We start from the raw sequence: 18,642 nt of genomic DNA on the forward strand, positions 1-18,642 counted from the left end.
AAGAAGACAGCAGGTGGCGTAGTAATTCTTTAACACATTTTGTAAAACAGGCTGTGTCTCAACTTTACTGCTAAAATAGAAGTTACATAAAAATAATCAATAAAACACGTTCGAGCTTCTCCGGTGGAAGATTTACTGCTTTTCTGTTTTGTGTAACAGTGAAATGAAAATATTTAAGTGTTTGTTTGTTTAAAGTTTAATAAACGAAACAAAGAATAAAACTGAAGTTCTTGGTTTTGGAGCCAAAGAAGAGCGATTAAAAGTCAGCGCTCGACCACAAACCAGCCGGGAAATCTTTGCTGTTTCAGTCCTGATGAGTTTCCTGCTCATATTCTGACACATCTTACGTCGTCTTTTAAAAAAAAAAAATTCATCTGGGTGAGGAAAACGTGGTTTAAATCAGGGTTTTGTCTGTAAATATTGTCTCGGCACGAACATTCACTCAAAATTGAAAAACCTCAGGTCCAGTTCAGCAGCTTCATAAATCCAAAGGGATTAAAGCTGAAGACGAATCTCTGGAGCTGTTTGTAAAGACTTTGGGAAAGCATGAGGTGAGTTAGACTGACAACACCACCCGTGTATTTCAAGAGGTAATTAAAGAGCTTCACAAAGTTTGTGCAATTTACTTGAAACTCGTGCACTCGTTTTAATTTTTATGTCTTACACTGTAGCACTTTGGTCAACTCTGGTTGTTTTTAAATGTGCTTTATAAATAAACTTGACATCTATTTTGATAATCGATTAATCGTTTGTCACTTTGTCACTCTTTTTTTAAGCAAAACTGTGAAATTTGCTGGCTTCATCTACTTAAATGTGAGGACCTGCTGCTGTTCTTTGTTATTTATGATGGTAAATGAAGAGTCTTTGGGTTTTAGACTGTTGGTTGAACAAAAGAAGCCATTTCAAGTAGGGCTACAACTAAAGATTATTTTCAATGTTGACTAATCTGCAGATTATTGTCATGATTAATCTACTAATCATTTAGTCTATAAAATATCAAAAATAAGGCAAATGGCTTCTTTTGTCCAACCAACAGTCCAAAGACTTCATTTACCATCAGAAGTGACAAAGAACAGCAGCAGTTCCTCACATTTAAGAAGATGAAGCCAGCAAATGTTTAAAAGTGACTGAAACGATTCATCAATTATCAAAATAGTGGTAGATTAATTTTCTTTTGACCAACTGATCGTTTAATCGACTAATCGTTGCAGCTCTAATTTAAAGACATCTGGAAAATTGTCACAATTTTTTTTTTTTTATACATTTTATAGACTAAATGATTAATAGTGAAAATAATCTGCAGATTAGTCAATAATTAAAGATACTTGTTAGTTGCAGCCCTACCACACATGTAAATGTATTAAAACACACCCTGTCTTCAAAAAAGTATTTGCATTGTACTGCAAATCCGTTTATGGAGAATTAAAAAAAGAGAGAAAGTCTTAATTTCACTGATGCATCAACATGACCTGAAGCCCCCAAACTAACGTTTAGTTTCCCTGTAATTTAGTGTTATTATCTTTTATCTTGTACAAGCATGGATGACGGCGTGACCTTTAATTTTGCCAAATAGTGCCGTAAAATTTAAGTAAGCTGAATGTTACTGTCGTCAGTGCACAGAACAGACGGCTGAGTGCGGAGGTATTCACCGATTTTGATAAAACGGTGCGTTTTGGATAAGAATCACTTGACCTTTCAGAGAAAGAAGCAGGACTGAGATGATGAAGACGTCCTCGAAGCTGAAGTGATGGCAGATGAAAAAAAGAACCAGACCCACGGATGGATAAGAGATGGATGGATCGATGTATTAAAGTTGAGTAAAAGTCAGTACACAGTATAAAATCCAGACCAGTAATATGATCAGACCTCACGTCAGCTGAACAAACAGGTTACTGAAAGGGAAGAATACATGTGTTTTTTTTTTTTCTTTTTTTAAAACGGACAAAATATAACTTTTTCCTTTGTCTCTGTCTTTTCCTGCATGCAACTACAGACCCAAACACACACTCGCCTTTCAGAAAGAAAGAAGAAGCTGGAATGGTTCAATTCATAAAAACACTAGCTATGTAAAATAGGGAGGGTTGGAGGGGGGGGGGGGGTCACCTTTAGCTCTGCTGGCTGCGAGACAGACTCTGTTCAGCTTACAGTACAATCACTCTGTAGAAAACCTCCCAGCCCCGCGGACACTGGATATATATACACACACATAACAACAACTTGGTAAAGTCAGATAAAAGACAAATAAAGTAAATGAGCTTTTTTAAAAAAAAAAAAAACGACCCCCCTTCTCCGATTTAGTGTTGAACGTTACAGCTTAAGAGTAGAAAAGCATCAGAGCCGCCTGTTTGTGCAGCAGGCGCTCACATCCGTTTCCTTTAAGTGTTTCTCATTGCAACAATTAAAACACTGAAGTCGTCTGTAAATGTGACGACCGAGCGATCGTCGGAGAGGCAGGCGTAACGTAATGACAGAGAGAGACGTAGTGTTTCGTTTAGAAGAGACCGGATAAAAACAACGAGATGCATCTTTTTAAAAACAACGTGGAAGTATTTGTAGTTTCCTCGCAGCTCGCTCTGCGCGTACTGTTCAGTGTAATAATCAATTAGTGTCATTAACGATCACAATAACCATGTGCTCCTCGTCCATATTACCCACAGTCCTCTTGGCGGCCTGCAGGTACTGCTGTGAGAACACTCCGGGGGGGAAGGCGTACAGCATCGCCCCGGGTCCCCCTTCTTTAACGGCGGGCAGGCTCACGACGCCGGCCGCCTCTTTGTTCCGCAGGTAGGTCACTAGGTGGCGAAGCAAGCGCACCTGCAGCCCCGGCTCGGGGGCGGGCGCCTGGCGGTCGACGGGGCCCTGGAGAGCCAGGAGGATGGCGAACCCGTCGGGGCGTCCGAGTTTAATGCGGCGCGACACCTCGTCGAGCCGGGTCTGGTCCATGCGGAGCCTCTGGACGATCTTCAGCTGGCTGGGCTGGTTCTGGTTCTGCAGCTTCAGGCTCTCCTTCATTATGGCGTTGAAGAAGGCGGCGCCGCCCTCCAGCAGGTACAGGTCCGTGGGGAAGCTGCTGTTCTTCAGAGCGAAGAAGCCGTGCCACATTTTGGACAGCGAGGCCTGGGCGAACTCTGACAGCGTGCCGGGGGAGGAGGAGGTGTGCGTGTCCGTGAGGATGGCGGGAGAGCTGGCGGCGGCGATGACCTCGCTGTTTCGGTGGTGGTGGTTGTTGACATGCTCGCTGGCGGGCCGCTTGCTGTGGTGGCGGCCCGGTGGTGGATCTTCTTCGTTGGTGGCGGAGTGGCGCCCACCTGCGCCGCTGTCAGGGGAGTGGTCTCTCGGCTCTGTGGTGGAGTCAGGAGCTCGAACCCGGGCTCGGTCTGGGCTCGCATCAGGAGAGATGGCGCCTATCTGACCTCGAACCCTCGACCGCCCCCGCTCCTTCTCCCTCTCCTCCGCCGGCCTGTCGGTGGACGGACTCCTGCTCCTCCTCCTGTTCCTCCTCTCCTCCCGCTCCTTCAGCCAGCGCTCCCTGCTCCGGCTGCGACTCCTCGCTCCTCTCCTCCCGAACGCCTCCACTGCCGCCGCCCTCCTCTCCAGGCTCCGGGTGGGGCTGGCGGCGTAGTCCCTCTCCAGCAGGGCCCGCTCCCGCTCCCTCTGCGAGAGGAGGCTGTGGGAGGGGGGCGAGGAGCGGTCCCTGACCCCCCTCAGCTCTCGCTCCAGGCTGCGATGGCGGCTGTAGCTGTCCCCGACGAGGTCGTAGTGTGAGGGGGCGGCGACGGGGGGCTGGTAACCGGGGGGAAACGCCCGAGAGGGGCTCTCCTCCACTTTAGCAAAGTCCACCCTGAGGCGCCGCTCTGGGCCACCTAGAGGGAAGCCCCTCATCTGGGTGCAGGCGGCTTGAGCAGCGTCCAGACTTTCATACTGGATGTAGGCAAAACTGTCCCCCTTTATATAGTCGATGTTCCTGATGCTCCCAAAGCGGTCGAACTCCCGAGCGAGGGCAGCGAGCGAGTTCCCGGGCCCCAGACCGCCCACCCAGAGCCGTGTGGTCGGGTTAGCTTTGCCATAGCCGATCTTTATCGGGTTGCCACCGATGAGCCGTCCCTGCATGGCCACTTTGGCCCGGTGGGCCATGTCCAGGTTCTGAAACTTCACAAAAGCATAGGCGCCCCCCTGTCCGCGAGCCGGGCGTTTAATCACAACATCCTCAATGATGCCGTACTTGTCGAACCCCCTCCTGAGCTCTGCTTCTGTCACCTGACCGTCTAAATTTCCAATAAAAAGGTTGCTGGTCGCTCTCTGATCGTCCTCAGGTTTTAAGTCCTCCACCACGGGCACGGGGGCGAAGCCATAAGGCCGGCCCCTTTCATCCAGCATGCCATAGTAGTCCAGAATCCTCTCCCTCTCCCTGCTGAGACCCAGAGTCTCCAGGGCGTAGTGTCTGGCTCTGAGGTCCCTGATGTTACTCACCCCGGCGGGCCCCGGGGGGGACAGGGAGCGCTGTCTGTAGGGGTACGGGGCGTGCAGAGGCAAATAACCCGCGTCAGGCGGCGTGACGCTCCGCCTCCTCACGTACATGGGCTCAATCTTAAGCTGCCGATCTCCTAAAACCAACCTGGAGGATTTGGCGTGCCGGGCCTCTTTGGCGTCCTCCGGGTGCCGAAAGTTCACGTAGGCGATCCGGCCCAGCTCCGGCGTGTGCGACAGCTTCACGCTGACGTCCCCGAACTTTTTGAACTCGTGAAACAGCGCGTCCTCCACGTCCTCGTCCGAGACCTGCGAGCCCAGGTTGCTGATGAGCAGCGTTTTGTACTCCAGCGTTCCCGGCCTGGCGGCGGCGGCGGCGGCAGCGGCGGCGGCTCCGGGCAGCTCCGCCGCCGTGGTGCGCAGAGGCGGGCGGCCGAGGAGGCTGAGCTCGTGTCGGTGATGGAGCTCCAGGGCGGCCGCACGCTCCTCCCGGAGCCGCGGCTTCTCCCGCTCCCTGCTGCGGCTCCGGCGGTGGTATCCGCGGCTCTCCGCCAGCAGCAGAGCCAGCGGGGGCGGCGGCGGCGGCGGCAGCTCCTCCCTCCGCGCGCTCTCCCGCTCCCTCTCCCGGATCCGTTTCGCGATGGCCCTGGACGGGCTGGTCTCCCTCCCGGCCTGCCGCTTCATTTTCAAAGGAGGATGGAGCTCAAACTTTTCGGTGCCTGCAACGGGAATCCGGCCCGGAGAGCGACTTCCAGGAGGTTTAGCCGAAACAGCGAGGCAGGCGACAGCTTCGGCCGAGACACGCTACCTCTCCCTGCGCTGAATATTTGCATAAATATCGAAATAAAAGCGTAAACTCGTTTAAAAACATGTCAGCATCAGAGGATCTGCTCCTACGCCGCCATCTTGGACAATAGGAATGTGCGCTTTCCCTGTGGAGGGCGGAGACCGCGATGACGCACGTCGGCTGCCGTCGTGACGCGTTACGCTTTCTTTTGAACACAGAAGCAATTATTAATTATTATGCACTTATTTTATTTTATTACTTTATTTATGTGAAAACGTTTTTGCTTTTATGTGGAACATGATTTTTAAATAATTATAAAAATTGATAAATTATACTCCTTTAGTTACTGTAAAGCAACACAGTGCCTTCATTTAAAAATAATGTAGTAAAAGTCTTACATTTATAGTACAATTAAAGAAGTTTGAGCTGAAAGAAATACTCAATATGCAGTTAGTGTTGTTATAATAATAGATGGAATGATATTGGATTATTATTTTTAATTTTAAGCGTTACATTTATGTGTAAATCAGCATTTTATTGTCTGGTCAAACTTAATTTTACATGCTGTTGGGTAATTTGTTCTAAACAAAGAAGAACTCAGTCAGATAAATATATTAACGTAGTAAAAAGTGTAATATTTCTGTCTGGAATAGAGTGGAATAATAGAAGTACCTGAGAGTTATAGTACTGTACATTTTCTGGGAAAGGATGTTAAAGTGTAAAAGCTACATCTACACACTATTTGTTATATTTATTAAGACTTTGACAACATTTTTCCTTCAGCTGCACCGTCACAACTGGATTATATAACAAATAGCCAATTTATGGTGAAAGAAATAAGATGTTCTATCCAACATTTAGTTTGACCCTCTCATTTTTTAACATTCAATTTACTTTTACACTCTCTTGTGGCAAATGTTGCTCTTAAAACAAATGTTCCCTGCGGCTTTTTATCTAGATTTGATGTAAACAATCTTTCTTTTTTTTAATAAACAGGTGTATAGACCTTTGACGCTGTTACTTTAATGTTGGATGAAATTCCAAGTTAAAAGAAAAAAAAAATGTTTGGATCCAGAAAATGTTTGCACAATTTAAACGTCTGAATTTCCTTTCAGGTAAGGTCAAAGTCTGAAAGTTAAGTTCAACTTAACGCTCGTCTCACACCTGTGATTTTTGAAAGGAAGTTAGAACCATCTTGCACTCCAGACGGACATTTTTCATATTTTAATGAAAAAGTAAAATAGTACAGTCGTAACAAAGCGCCTGGGCCGTACATGAAACAACAACATATGTTCAGTTTTCATTTCAAGTCTGTTCAAGCATCACAAACCGTTTATCATGATTTTGTTTTAAGTACACATCGTTTGCTTACATCAAACAATAAAATATCTATCCCTTCTGAAAGACACAAAAACCCGGGGGTGGGGAGGGGAGAGGCGTCACCGCAGCATGTGGAAGTAAATATACATATAGGAATATCAGGAACCTCGCATGTTGTTGCACAGGTGCAGGTGAGAGTGGGATCAAACAGTTCCTTTGTCTTTCTGTTAAATTTCAACACTCCCATCACCCAACGCCTGTCTGACTGGATCATTCTGCGACGTGATGCCGGCGCTGTTTGGAAGTGGAAGGCGGGCAGCAGGTTGAGCTGCAGCGTGTTTTCACGAGTTACAATGGTCACAAGACGAACGGCAGCACTACGGAAACCTTCTGGGATGGAGTCAGTCGGACCGAAAAAGCAAAGCAGGAAAACGATGACCAGGTATCAGAAATGAGATAAATCTTTAATAAATATTTCTCACTTTGGGGGAAAAAAAAAAAAAAGACACACACAAAAAAAAAGAAATAGGAGGAGGATCGATGTCAAACAAAAATGTCCTTCAACACACGTCACCCATACTCCACGACCTCTGAGGACGTTTTTTCCTGGCATAAGAAGCTAATTATTTCAAGTTTTACATATTCAGGGGACATTTTCATCACATTTTAGTTTAACTCCTTGTGGATTAATGGTCATGGTGCTGATCAGAAAGGAGAAGAAAAACAAGTTGTTTTATTTAATGTTTTTTAATAAGGGCACAATCTGTGTGACTGACTGTGGGCTGGAATATGGGCGACTCTGTAAACTGTGAACCAACAAAAATCAATAAATTGGAGGTTAAATGGGGGAAAAAAAAAAAAAGAGTTGGGAGGTCTGTCTCTGCAGGTCATGGGCTTTTTTACGTTACCTCAGGCCTTAAAGGATTAAAGCTTCATATTTCATCTTAATACAACACTCGCTTGCCCGTATGTAAATCAGAACCGCTTCTAGTTGCTGTCGTTGTTCCTCCTGTTCACATTAACAGATCCCCTTCAGAACTCAATAACCACGCAAGTGATCCGCTAAGAAACACAGTCCTGTTCTGTGCAGTTTCAGTTTCTGAGTTTGACTAATCGAGTGGAGAATACGTAAGAAAGAGAGTCTAACTTTGTAACATATCTACTTGATTTTTGCACAGAACAGATTTTGTCCTGGATCACGTTAGTAAAATGATCTCTTGTCTCGTATTGGACAGGAGGAACTGCAGCGCCTGATAACGGTTGTGATGTCTCATGTTTGGGGGCTTCGGTCACCGACGAGGAAAAACATCCTCCTCGACAGGATGTCGTGGAAATGGAGGGTAAAGATGTGGGAACACTACAGGAAGTTAAACACATTCTTCAAAACATGATGACTTTGCAAAAAGCATCTGGGCAGTAAGAGGCTGGAGGAGTGGCAGCGTGGGCGTTTGAACATTTACAGCGACACGTGTGGTGCAGTCGTCACCGATTCAGCTGCTCCGTGACATTTCCGTTAAAATGCATCGATGGAATATTTGGTTATACTGACATTTTTGGAGATTATAGCCAATATATTGTGAAATGTATGAAGTACATAAGCAGAAGTCCTGCTCCCAAACGCTCAAAGGTCCCCTTTAGTTAGTGCTCCTGTGCTGTGAAACTCTAACTCCCTCTCCTTACACTTGATTTAAAAGTATAGTGAAGGACTTCAGCATTTATGTGTTTACACTAAATATCTATACTGCTGAATCAGTGCAGGACTACCAGATTAAAAAAAAAACTAGACTGAGACAAACACGTCAGAAAAAACTCCCCCCCTCCTCCTCCTCCTCCTCCTCTCCTGGTCCTCCTGGTCCTCCCTGGATAGCAGTCTGGTCCAAGTCAAGTCCAAAGTTGTTTGTTTTTGTTCCTCATTACAGATCTGTCCGTGCTTTGGCGGCTGCGGGGGCGTACTTGGGCATGAGCTCTGTGATTTTGCGGATGAAGTCGGACTTTTCGGCGCAGCCTTTGCAGGACTCGCCCCACTCCTCCAGGATCTTCTTCAGGTCCTTCACTTTAAGCTTCTTCAGGTCCACTGAGGTGAGGTCCAGCTGTTTGTCTACATGAGAGGAGACACAAAATAAGGACTTGACTGATCCTTAAAAAGGTTCCTCATCGTGTTTTATTTCTAAAGGTGCACAAGCTGCAAATGTTTTATGGAGGAGTGCATTTGCTAATTTGTGTCATCTTCTGCGTCTGCAGAGCAGTTAAAAACCTCCCGGGGGATGAAAGAGAGCGAGGTGGGAGATTTAATTTTATATTTATGGATTTTAGCAGTGAAATGTAATTTTCTTCCTGCCAGCTCAGCTTGTATAAATTCATGTTTGTTATTAACATCCTTAAATGAATTTGGAGAAATACGACAGCAGGGTTTCAGTCTCATAATTCATTTATCAGTCAACACCTCCCTGCAGACACTCTTTTCATCATCATTCCCCTAATCTGACTCTCAGGTGGAGTCACACGTCGCTGCTTGGCAGCCTCACATCTCGGAGTGGATGTAAAGGCAGCTAAAGTTCAGCCTGGACAGGAAAGGGTCGGCTCAGCGACGCGTCCTTACCGTATTTCAGTTCACAGATCTGACTGTCCTTCTTCTTCAGTTTCTCGCAGATCTTCTCCACGGGGGCGTGGTAGCTGAGAGGCTTGGACACCTCGTTGATCATCTTGGTGGCTGCGTCACTTGTTGCTCCGATGTAGTAACACTAGACGTGAGAAATGGAGGAGAAAGAAATCTTATTTGACTGGTTTGTTTGTTTTTTTGGTTTCATTCAGTCTCTCTGTCTCCATTCACCATAACCAAAAGAAACCAGAAATTTAGTAGTTGATGTCAGTGAAATTGCACGATTCTCGGTACCAATTTGGTAAAAAGCTAAATGAAACTAGTGAAGCCCCTGTACTTCAACATGCACTCTTTAAATAAAAACATTTAAACTTTAAATAAAGCTACTAACAGCTGTGAGAGGATGCCTAAATTAGCTCTCCAACATCTCTAAACTGGGAGAAATCCAGGCTTTGACACAGAGCTGTTGAAGTTAAAGAGTTAACTCTATAGTTTGACGAGTTGGGACGGAGCCGTCGCTGCAGCTGCACTTGTTGCCATCTTCCACGTGTTTCATCCCCTTTGGTACCTTGCAAAACGAGCACAGACACGTTTTCAGAATTCTGGTCCCGAAGAATCTCGTGACATCCACAGTTCTGTTCATCACTCCAGAGAGAAATATCTGGCTCTTCGGCTGACAGATGTTAGAGCCCTTTTGCCTGCAGCAGCTGAAAAGATGCTGAGAGCGCCAAGAGCTGTTCGTTAAAACAATGAGCTGGAAGTCAACAAATCTGGAGAGACTGCAGCTTGGAGCGATAGTTACCTGGGTGTTCAGTGCCATCACACCCCATTTCCACCTGGTGTTAAAATGCGTTCTATAGCCGGACAAAGACAGCCCCTTTAAGCTTTGCTCTATAAGAGACACAGGACAGACTGTAGACAGAGTGCAGCAGTCGGCACAACCAGCAACGAGTAAACTAGGTCATCCATCCACAGCAGCTCCAGATCAGCTTCAAGACATGAAAACACTGTCTGCTGTTTCACACCTTTCACTGTATGGTTACATTCTGTCTCAGCATGGAGCGGCTTCAGAAAACATAGTGAAGTTCCTCTTCGTTAACAGAGTTGGTCCATGACTCGACAATCATATAGTCTGATGTGTGGATAACAGAAAAAGAGTACAGCGTCTTCCCGTCTGCAGCGAGCGTCGTTAAAAAGGCCCGGGTCGCCCACTGACTGGCTCACATCACTGCACAAAGCTGGCTCTGCAAATATTTTTCTCTATTCTTTTATATTATGGCAGAAAATTGTGTCCTCTTTCATGCATGTTCTTGTACTATTATTATGTCTTACATATGCATGCATTTTATTTTTTATCCTTAACCTTTCCTCTCCTTTGCTGCTTATGTTAATCCGTGCACATTTACTAGGTTTTGGGTCAGAGCTGTGAGATCGATTTGGTGTTTTCCACTTCTTGTTGTTCCTCCCCTCTCCTTGAATGTTCATTCAAGGTCTGGATCCCAGCTGTATGTGTGTTTCAGTACTTCTCTGTTTATTCTCTGTTGTTAATAAACTCTTCAAAGACAACGGTTGGTTGTTACTCAGTTATTTGCTTACTCCCTCACCAGCAAGATACGATTTCCATGACAACTTGAATCCGTTTATTCCATATTTATATATTTCTACATTTATTTGTGTCAACTGTATTTTTCTGTCTGCATGTAGCAACTTAACACCAAAGCAAATTCCTCATATGTAAATAAAGCTGTGATTCTGACTAAATTAACTCAGTGACAAAGGTTTCCCTTTTCTGTTTTTAATAAGATGTCAATAGAATAATGAATGTTAATCTGATAACAGCAGCTGGAGGGAAAACATCAGCTGTGTATTAAAACTAGGTAAAACAGTATTATTGAAAATCGCATTTTGACCAAGTGCAAGATCCTTGTCTCAAGATTATTTTAATAAAAAGGAAAAGTGTTTGGCAGCATTATAACGAAGAAGTGTCCTGCTGCAGAGATGCCCGGCCTACAGATCCAAGAAAATCTGTTTGTTCGTCCAACAAACGTCACATCGTCATCATGACGGTTTGTTGATGCAAACGTGATCATTGCCTCTAATCGTTCTTGTAAATGAGAATCTGTTAAAACCATAGCAATATGATTTTGTTAACCACATCGTGCAGCTCTATACTACATGTTTCTTTCAGTGTGCGTTAGCGCCACCTTAACAAGAACACGCTCACTTTAACCAGCAGCTCTCTGCAGTATTTGGAGGTTCTTAGCGGCGAGAGGTGTGCTGTTATCCAACAACTTCTTTCTCTGCCATCATCACGATTATCGCTTTTTTCAGAAGGCACCATTAACACAACTCGCTTCTGCCTTTTAATACACTTGAAGCCACAGCAGGACCAGTGAGACAGACTCGCTCTGGCTTTGAGGTGCTATGCTAACATTAGCTTCTCGACCCGCTGAAGACGGGACAGAGGTTTCTGTTGGTGGTGCACAGACGGCGGGGGGTGCTGGTGGTTTGTAAAGACTCATAATAGAACTGTGCAGCGATTCATCGCTAACGTTCTGCCTTTTATCCACAAACAACCAGCAGAGCATCAAAGTCTTGTGGGGTCCGATCAAAAAAAACCTCAGACTTTTAAAAAAAACCCAACAAATCCTGAAAATTAAAATGAATGGATTTTACCCGAGGAAGGTCTGAAACTTTGAAAATAAAGTGATTAAAGTCTTAAAGGATTTAAGCCCAAAAGGAGGAAAACATGAATGGGTGCAAAGAATCTAAGAAACACAGACAGACGTCCAGTCAACCAACCTGCTTTTGTTTTTTTTATGTATATATGATTTCAGTTAAACAAAGAAAATCTAAATCTAAGGCCATCAGGTGTGAAGTAATCTTACTCCCTTTTATTTCTTTTTGTAATATTTTAATAAAGTTTGATGACCTTTAAGAGATTTTTGTCCACAATAATCGTAGCATGAAAATTCTCACCTGCAGCTGCTGTCAAACGTTTCATTTCCATCAACACTTTTTCTTTAAAATAAATAAATAGATCAGTCTCATCTAAAAATGGCCCTTATAGGGGACCGTCACTCTCCGTTTACTTACAAAGCGGTTCTCTTTGCCTTTAGCATCTTTGCAGCTCTTTACGATGGCCTTCTCGATGTCTGCGCTGTTGAAGTTCACGTTGTTTTCCTTCAGGGACTCGTAAAACTTCCCGAGGAACGTCACACACACTGAAACAAAGAGGAAAAAGCAAATTAAACGACTCCCAGCGGCCGCAGGAGATTTAATCCCGACAGGAGCCCAACGTGGTGGGGTGTCTGCTGTGAGTGGTGGTTTCTAAGTCGGTCTAAACTTAGTTAGCTGGCTGAAAGAAAGATGGCGATATCATGGTGGTGTTTATTTCCTGGTGGGAAACTTTTAGCTGCCTTTTCATGGCGACACAAACAAACACGATCTGCTCTTCGCAGCGAATACAGACAGACCTTTCTGCCATGAGATGTAATAAATAAAAAGCCATGTATAATCTATTATTCCTGCAGAGTACAGTCTAATACAGATGTTAGTATCTCAGCCAGAAACGTGTTGTTTCAGATGGAAGCTTTATGAATGAATGAAACAGAAACACAATTTTGCGTTTCGCTGCAGGTTTCAGAGGGAGAGCGAGGTTCAGTTTGTCAGACGTCATTCAGCTGCAGTATAACTTTATATATTTAAAGCGAGTCAGTAGTGGTTTTCGATTAGATCTGCTGTCATTCAGGAGAAACGTGTTAACATTTAGAGCTCCAAACTAACTTTCTTCCTAAAACACACGAGGTGCCAACATCGTTCGCCAGCAGCTCACTGACGAGGCCGCCTGCAGACACTTTCTGTTTATCAGCCTCGTGAGCGCGGGAAACAATCATCTTTTTAAATTTATTTAACCTTTATTTAACCAGGGGAGAAGACCCACTGGGATAAAAATCTCTTTTTCCAAGAGCGCCCTGGCCAAGAAGATGCAGAATGACAACAATATAATGAAGACATCTGCCAGTGTAATACGTGACACTGTAAAAACATTAAGACTTCTTCAAGCTACTAAATATACACTAATGGATTTCCTGCTGATGATCTGATCTTGGTCTGAATAATCGGCTGAGCGACCATTAATTAAATTCAGCTGCTGCCAGTCATTTAAAAATATTTTTTTTAATTGTAGTTATCTTTATTAATCATGTTATAATGTCCTGGAGAACATTTCTATTTCACTTCACTTTGATCCTTGTTCTTTTGTCCTGTATTCTACCTTCATGTATCCTATTACCAGCTGTGGTATTCTTTGTATTTTATGTGTGATTTCTTGTCAAGCCGTTTGTACATTGTTTTGATAAGTGCTATATAAATAAAGCTTAAACCCTTTTTTCACTCTGCTCCCATCAGGGCAGAGATACAGATCACTGGTCTGCCAAAGCAAAGCTTAACAAAACTACTTTAAGTAAGAAAGTATGTTTGATGGGTGTAAATCTGTGTATAATCCAAATCGATTTCCATCTGAGGAACAACATACTTAAGCATCAATAAAGCATCAGTAAAGTAAGAGATTTGCTAAGAGCTTTTACAGCGTGCAGCATCACTGGGGTAAAGACCTAGAGCAAGAAGTAAGAACAAATAGTTCAATCAATACAAGAGAACTGTGAGGAGACAGAAGAAGAAGAGCACAGGAAGTGCATGTTAGGGGTTAGGGCTGTTCTACGACATCACTAATATTATTATTATTATTGGTTTGGGCAAAACAAGCAATCTAAAGATCTCACCTTCAAGTCTGGGGAATTATAACCTCCCTTTTTTATTTCTTTCTGGCATTTTGCAGACAATTAATTAAGCAGATTCGCAGATAATGAAGCCAAGTGCAGCTCTGAAATTAGTTAAAACTATACAGTAATATATGTAAATACTGTACTGGAGTTTCTGTTTCATTTAACCTTACAAAAATGGTCACGGTTGATTTAAATCAGTGTTTCCCCAACCTTTTTTGGTCCGTCGTACCGTCCGCAGCCCTATCAGCCTGTCCGACATACCCCTTTATCATGGGATGGATTTCTGTGACTGTTTTTAATAAAGATCAACTTTATTTATATATCACACTTAAAACAACGAAGGTTGGACAAGGTGTTTTACAGGGTACAGCAATGCAACATTAGAGTACACAGCATATCAGACTTTATGATATTTAATAATGATTAAATAGCCTGGGATAAGAACTTTCTTAACTCGAATAAAACAGGGATTTAGAGCGACAGGGAGTTGGGGGGGGGGGGACGGTCCTGATGAGGAAGGTCAGGTTGTTCCACAGGTTAGAGGAGCAAACAGAAACTGACTGTTCAACCATTTACAGAAGCTTTGATGTGTTTTTTCAAACTAATCTTCCTGCAGTCTTCATTAAGTTACAGCGAATCCAGGCTGGTGAATAGCAGAGGCTTGTTTTGTGCAGACCACCGGTGTTGTAAATAAAGATCAGCATGACACAAAACGTGTCATCTGACTTGTGCGTCGACAAATATGTAGATTTTTTTTAGGATATATTATCAAATCACAATTTCCCCTGGTGACCCCAGAAGCAACCCTGGGTGGGAATCACTGATTTAAATGTTAATTGAAGTGAGACGTGGGTTGTTTTTCGGATCATCTCCAGGTGGGGTTTTCATGAGCTGGTCCAGCATTAAGAATAATGAATGTAGATCAGTTAGCATCCCTAAAACATGTCACACCGCAGCTTTATAAATAACCTCCCGTCACTACCAGGAGTTTCTACACTTTTACAGGAGCTCTCGGATTTATTTCCCCTTCTTGTTGTGATGTAATAAAAAGTTGCAGGAGCCCTTCAGCTGCCTGCTGTTAGCTAACTGAAGCTAGCACAAACACCTACCTTCACACTCTCCCTCCTTCAGGGCTTCACCGGGACCCGGGACCAGAGCGAGAGCCAGCGCCACCGACAGCCCGCTGAAACACAACATTTCTGCGCGATGAACTCAAACTAACGAACCTTAAACCGCCGCTGGGAGAGAAAATTCAGCTCCGAGCTTCAGTGCGGACGCCGGTAGACTGAGGGCACGCAGGCGGTCCTGGTGGTACGTCACGGCGTTCCGGGGACACGTGACGCACTGCGCCGGGAGCTTATTGGTGGAGAGGTCCGACGCTTCCTGTAGTCCACCACGCATTTTGTTCTGATTGGACGAAGGCAGAACGTTCCGGGAACAACGTCCAGTTGGCGCCGTCTGATTGGGCCACATCCGCCCGTGAGCTCTCACGATGAAGTATGAAGCGTTTGAGTTGGAAAAATAAAAAGTTTTAGTATTTTAATTTGTTAGTTTTCCTCATGTTTGTTGAAAGAATACAGGCCAACAGTTCATAACTGTGCAGAGAAACTACAGAGGACAAATAAAATAAGATAATAATTAAAGAGGAAATGTGGGAAAATTAAATAATTTAAATATTAAAAAATGAACTAATCAGAGATGTGTGCTTTTAATGCAGTTTAGAAGATGATTTTATCTGACGACAAAGGGGTGTCACAAAGTTAAAATACCATATTCAGGTAAGTACTTCATGAAAGTAAGATAAGTTTCCACGTCTGTGAGAAATTTTTGATGGCTTGTTTGTTTGTTTTGATGAGGTTTGAATGATGAATTTGCAAAGATATAATTTACAACCAGTGGAAACTCAGACTAATATGGAAAATAAGGTACAAGGTTTATTGGTCACATTACAACAGGTTGTTGTAGCCGGTGTCCAGCCGGTTCAGGAAACCCACAACCATAGATCCAGACTCCACAGATCCAGACTCCACAGATCCAGAGCCAGAAACACCTGCAGAAAGCTACAGAGGGAGAGAAGAGAGGGACGAGAAACTACAGGAGAGGGAAGAAGTGGAGTTAGTGACATGCATTAATGGGATGAGGTTGCATAAGGAGGGAGAGAGGAGCTCAGTGCATCATGGGAAGTCCCCCGGCGGTCTAGGATGGTTCAGGACTCACCTGAGCCAGCCCTAACTATAAGCTTTATCAAAGAGGAAAGTCTTAAGCCTACTCTTAAATGAGAACAGTTAAAACATTTGAACTGTTATGAGCTACTCAAAGTGTTTTCAAAGTGGCCCCAGGGGTCCTAAACGGAGCTTCAGGGGGTCCCCTGCAAAAAGGGGGATCATTTATATGCACTATAAAGCCATCCATAAGTAGCACAATGATATAATGTAGGATTATTTGGTCATGTGTTTCAGACAGTGTAGCTGGGTGATTCTGGGACAAAATCTAATCAGATGGGGGTCTGTGGTCTATTTTGTGTCAGTTTAGGGGCCCTTGACGGGAAAAAGTCTGAGAACCATCGCTTTACACAGGCCAAAAGAAAGCAGTGGAATTAAAGCAAACAATACGCAATAAAAACAGAATAAAATCACTTTGATAAAATAAAACGAGATCTAAAAAATGTATAAAAACATTTCATTAAAGTCTCTAAGACTTCATCAAACCTCAAAGACGTGAACACATTTATCATTTCTGTTATTATTCAACTGCTATTGATTAATCTGCCCAACACAAACTCATTGTCACATTATCTTGGATACTTCCAAAGGTGGAAGAAGAGTAAAAGTAGCAATACCACAGTGTAGAAATACTTTTTATTAATGCATTTAAAATTTTACTTATGTGAAAGTACAAAATATCAGCATCAAAAGGCCTAAAGAACCAAATGTAGCCTAAAAGTATGGTCATTGTGCAAAATGCCTACTGCAGGCCTATATTACATTATTGGATTATAATTATTGATTAATTACCACTTTAATGTTGCAGCTGATAAAGGTGGAGATCATTTTAATTACTTCATATACCGGTGGATACCTACATGTCCGGCCTAATAAGACAATTATTCATCTGTTAGGAACTTTATTTGTGCAGAGCATCAGTGTGTGCCATTCACTTTCCAGAAACAAAACACAATACACCACACAAGTCACATATCAGCAATAAAGTAAATAAGTATAGCCTGTAAAGCACAAGAAATACATGATACATAGACAATAAATATAAAAAGGTTGTGCTAAAATAGATAAATAAAGAAATAAAATAAATCAACACACATACACATGGTGTAGGCTAATACGCCTTGTGTGTGTTAGTTGATTATATTTATTTGTTGAGTGTGTAAAGTAAATGGGAGCTACAGCTGTTAAGGAGTACAAAGTTGCATAACACTCAAGTAAAGTTCAAGTTCCTAAATCTGCACTGAAGTGCAGTACTTGAGTTACTTTCCAGCACAGGACAGTCACTGGGGTTACACGCCTTCATCTCATCACGCCTGGATTATTGCAACAGCCTTTTCACCTGTTTAACCCCAAAATCTATTGATCGACTCCAGACTGTCCAGAACTCAGCTGCCAGGCTTTTAACCAGATCAAAGAAATATGACCACATTACTCCTATTTTAGCTTCATTACACTGGCTCCCAGTATGTTTTAGAATTTAAAATTCTATTGATCACTTTTAAAGCTCTTCGTGGCCTCTTGCCTCGTTATATCTCTGACCTTTTAGCACGTACCTTGAGATCCTCGGGCAGAGGTCTGCTGTCTGTTCCAGAGTCTCGACTGAAAACTAAAGGGGACAGTTTGCTGTCAGGGCCCCGAGGCTCTGGAACAGCCTGCCCGAGGAAATCAGGTCTGCAGAGTCTTTTAATTCCCTTCTTAAAACATACTTTTATAGGAGAGCCTTTCCTGATTTTATTTATTATATTTTTATTTATTTTTTATTATTATTATTTTTTTATTTAATATATTTTATATTTATTTTAAACGTATTTTAGCATATAATTGTTTTTATGTGTTTTCTTGTTTTTACACTTTGTAACTGGTTTTTGAGAAGTGCTCTCTAAATAAAGATTATTATTATTATTATTACATTTACCGACAGTAATGTGTTGTGGCTGGAGTCCAGCTGAAGGCCACGCCCCTCTGAGGGGACAGAAACTCACATATTGATCTCTGTTATATAACAGAGATGTAACGCTGCTCGCGTTTCGTCTCTTCGGCCTCCCAGAGACTCTGCGTGTAAAAGACGTGTCTGTATCGATCCTGCTGCGCGAGATGTTTCCCAATATCAGACGGTGACGTCACGGTGCGTGTTTCTGGCCGCTGACGTCAGCAGCGTTGTTGCAGAGTCACTGCGGTTCGTCTGTAAACAAGCCGAAGAAAGAAAAGTCTCCTGTAAGCGACCTGTTTGTGTCCGCTGCTGGTCCCCGGTGGGTTAAATACTCCGGAGCGGCTCTGAGAGACGAGTCCAGCCATCCGGACGCGGGTTTTCTTTCTTTAAATAAAGGCGCAGGTCGTGTTTTCGCGGAGACTCTACGGAGCTAACCTTCAAGCTAGCTACGGCTAGCCTGTCAGTCACTTTAGCTTAGCTTAGCTGCCGTTAGCCTCGCTGGCTAGTCAACATCCAGGGGCCTGCTGGGA

The 18,642-nt window shown here is 43.6% G+C and overlaps 3 protein-coding genes across 3 annotated transcripts in view; all 3 read right to left on the reverse strand.

Annotated features, from left to right (window-relative positions):
• LOC123956647 (nuclear factor 7, brain-like) overlaps positions 1 to 18,642 on the reverse strand; it is a 167,305-nt gene that overhangs the window by 136,999 nt on the left and 11,664 nt on the right. The window lies entirely within an intron of this gene.
• On the reverse strand, positions 1,781 to 5,408 carry rbm15b (RNA binding motif protein 15B). Its single transcript, XM_046028984.1, has one exon. The coding sequence runs from the start codon at positions 5,149 to 5,151 to the stop codon at positions 2,599 to 2,601; it is 2,553 nt and encodes an 850-aa protein (XP_045884940.1). The 5' UTR covers positions 5,152 to 5,408; the 3' UTR covers positions 1,781 to 2,598.
• Positions 6,464 to 15,270, reverse strand: manf (mesencephalic astrocyte-derived neurotrophic factor). The gene is made up of 4 exons (XM_046029008.1): positions 15,070 to 15,270; positions 12,270 to 12,397; positions 9,174 to 9,315; positions 6,464 to 8,672 (listed from the first exon to the last, which is right to left on the reverse strand). Exons 1-4 carry the CDS (start codon positions 15,155 to 15,157, stop codon positions 8,488 to 8,490), a joined length of 543 nt encoding a protein of 180 aa, XP_045884964.1. The 5' UTR covers positions 15,158 to 15,270; the 3' UTR covers positions 6,464 to 8,487.

The sequence above is a fragment of the Micropterus dolomieu genome, linkage group LG18, assembly GCF_021292245.1.
Source record: "Micropterus dolomieu isolate WLL.071019.BEF.003 ecotype Adirondacks linkage group LG18, ASM2129224v1, whole genome shotgun sequence".
NCBI classification, from domain to species: Eukaryota; Metazoa; Chordata; class Actinopteri; order Centrarchiformes; family Centrarchidae; genus Micropterus; species Micropterus dolomieu.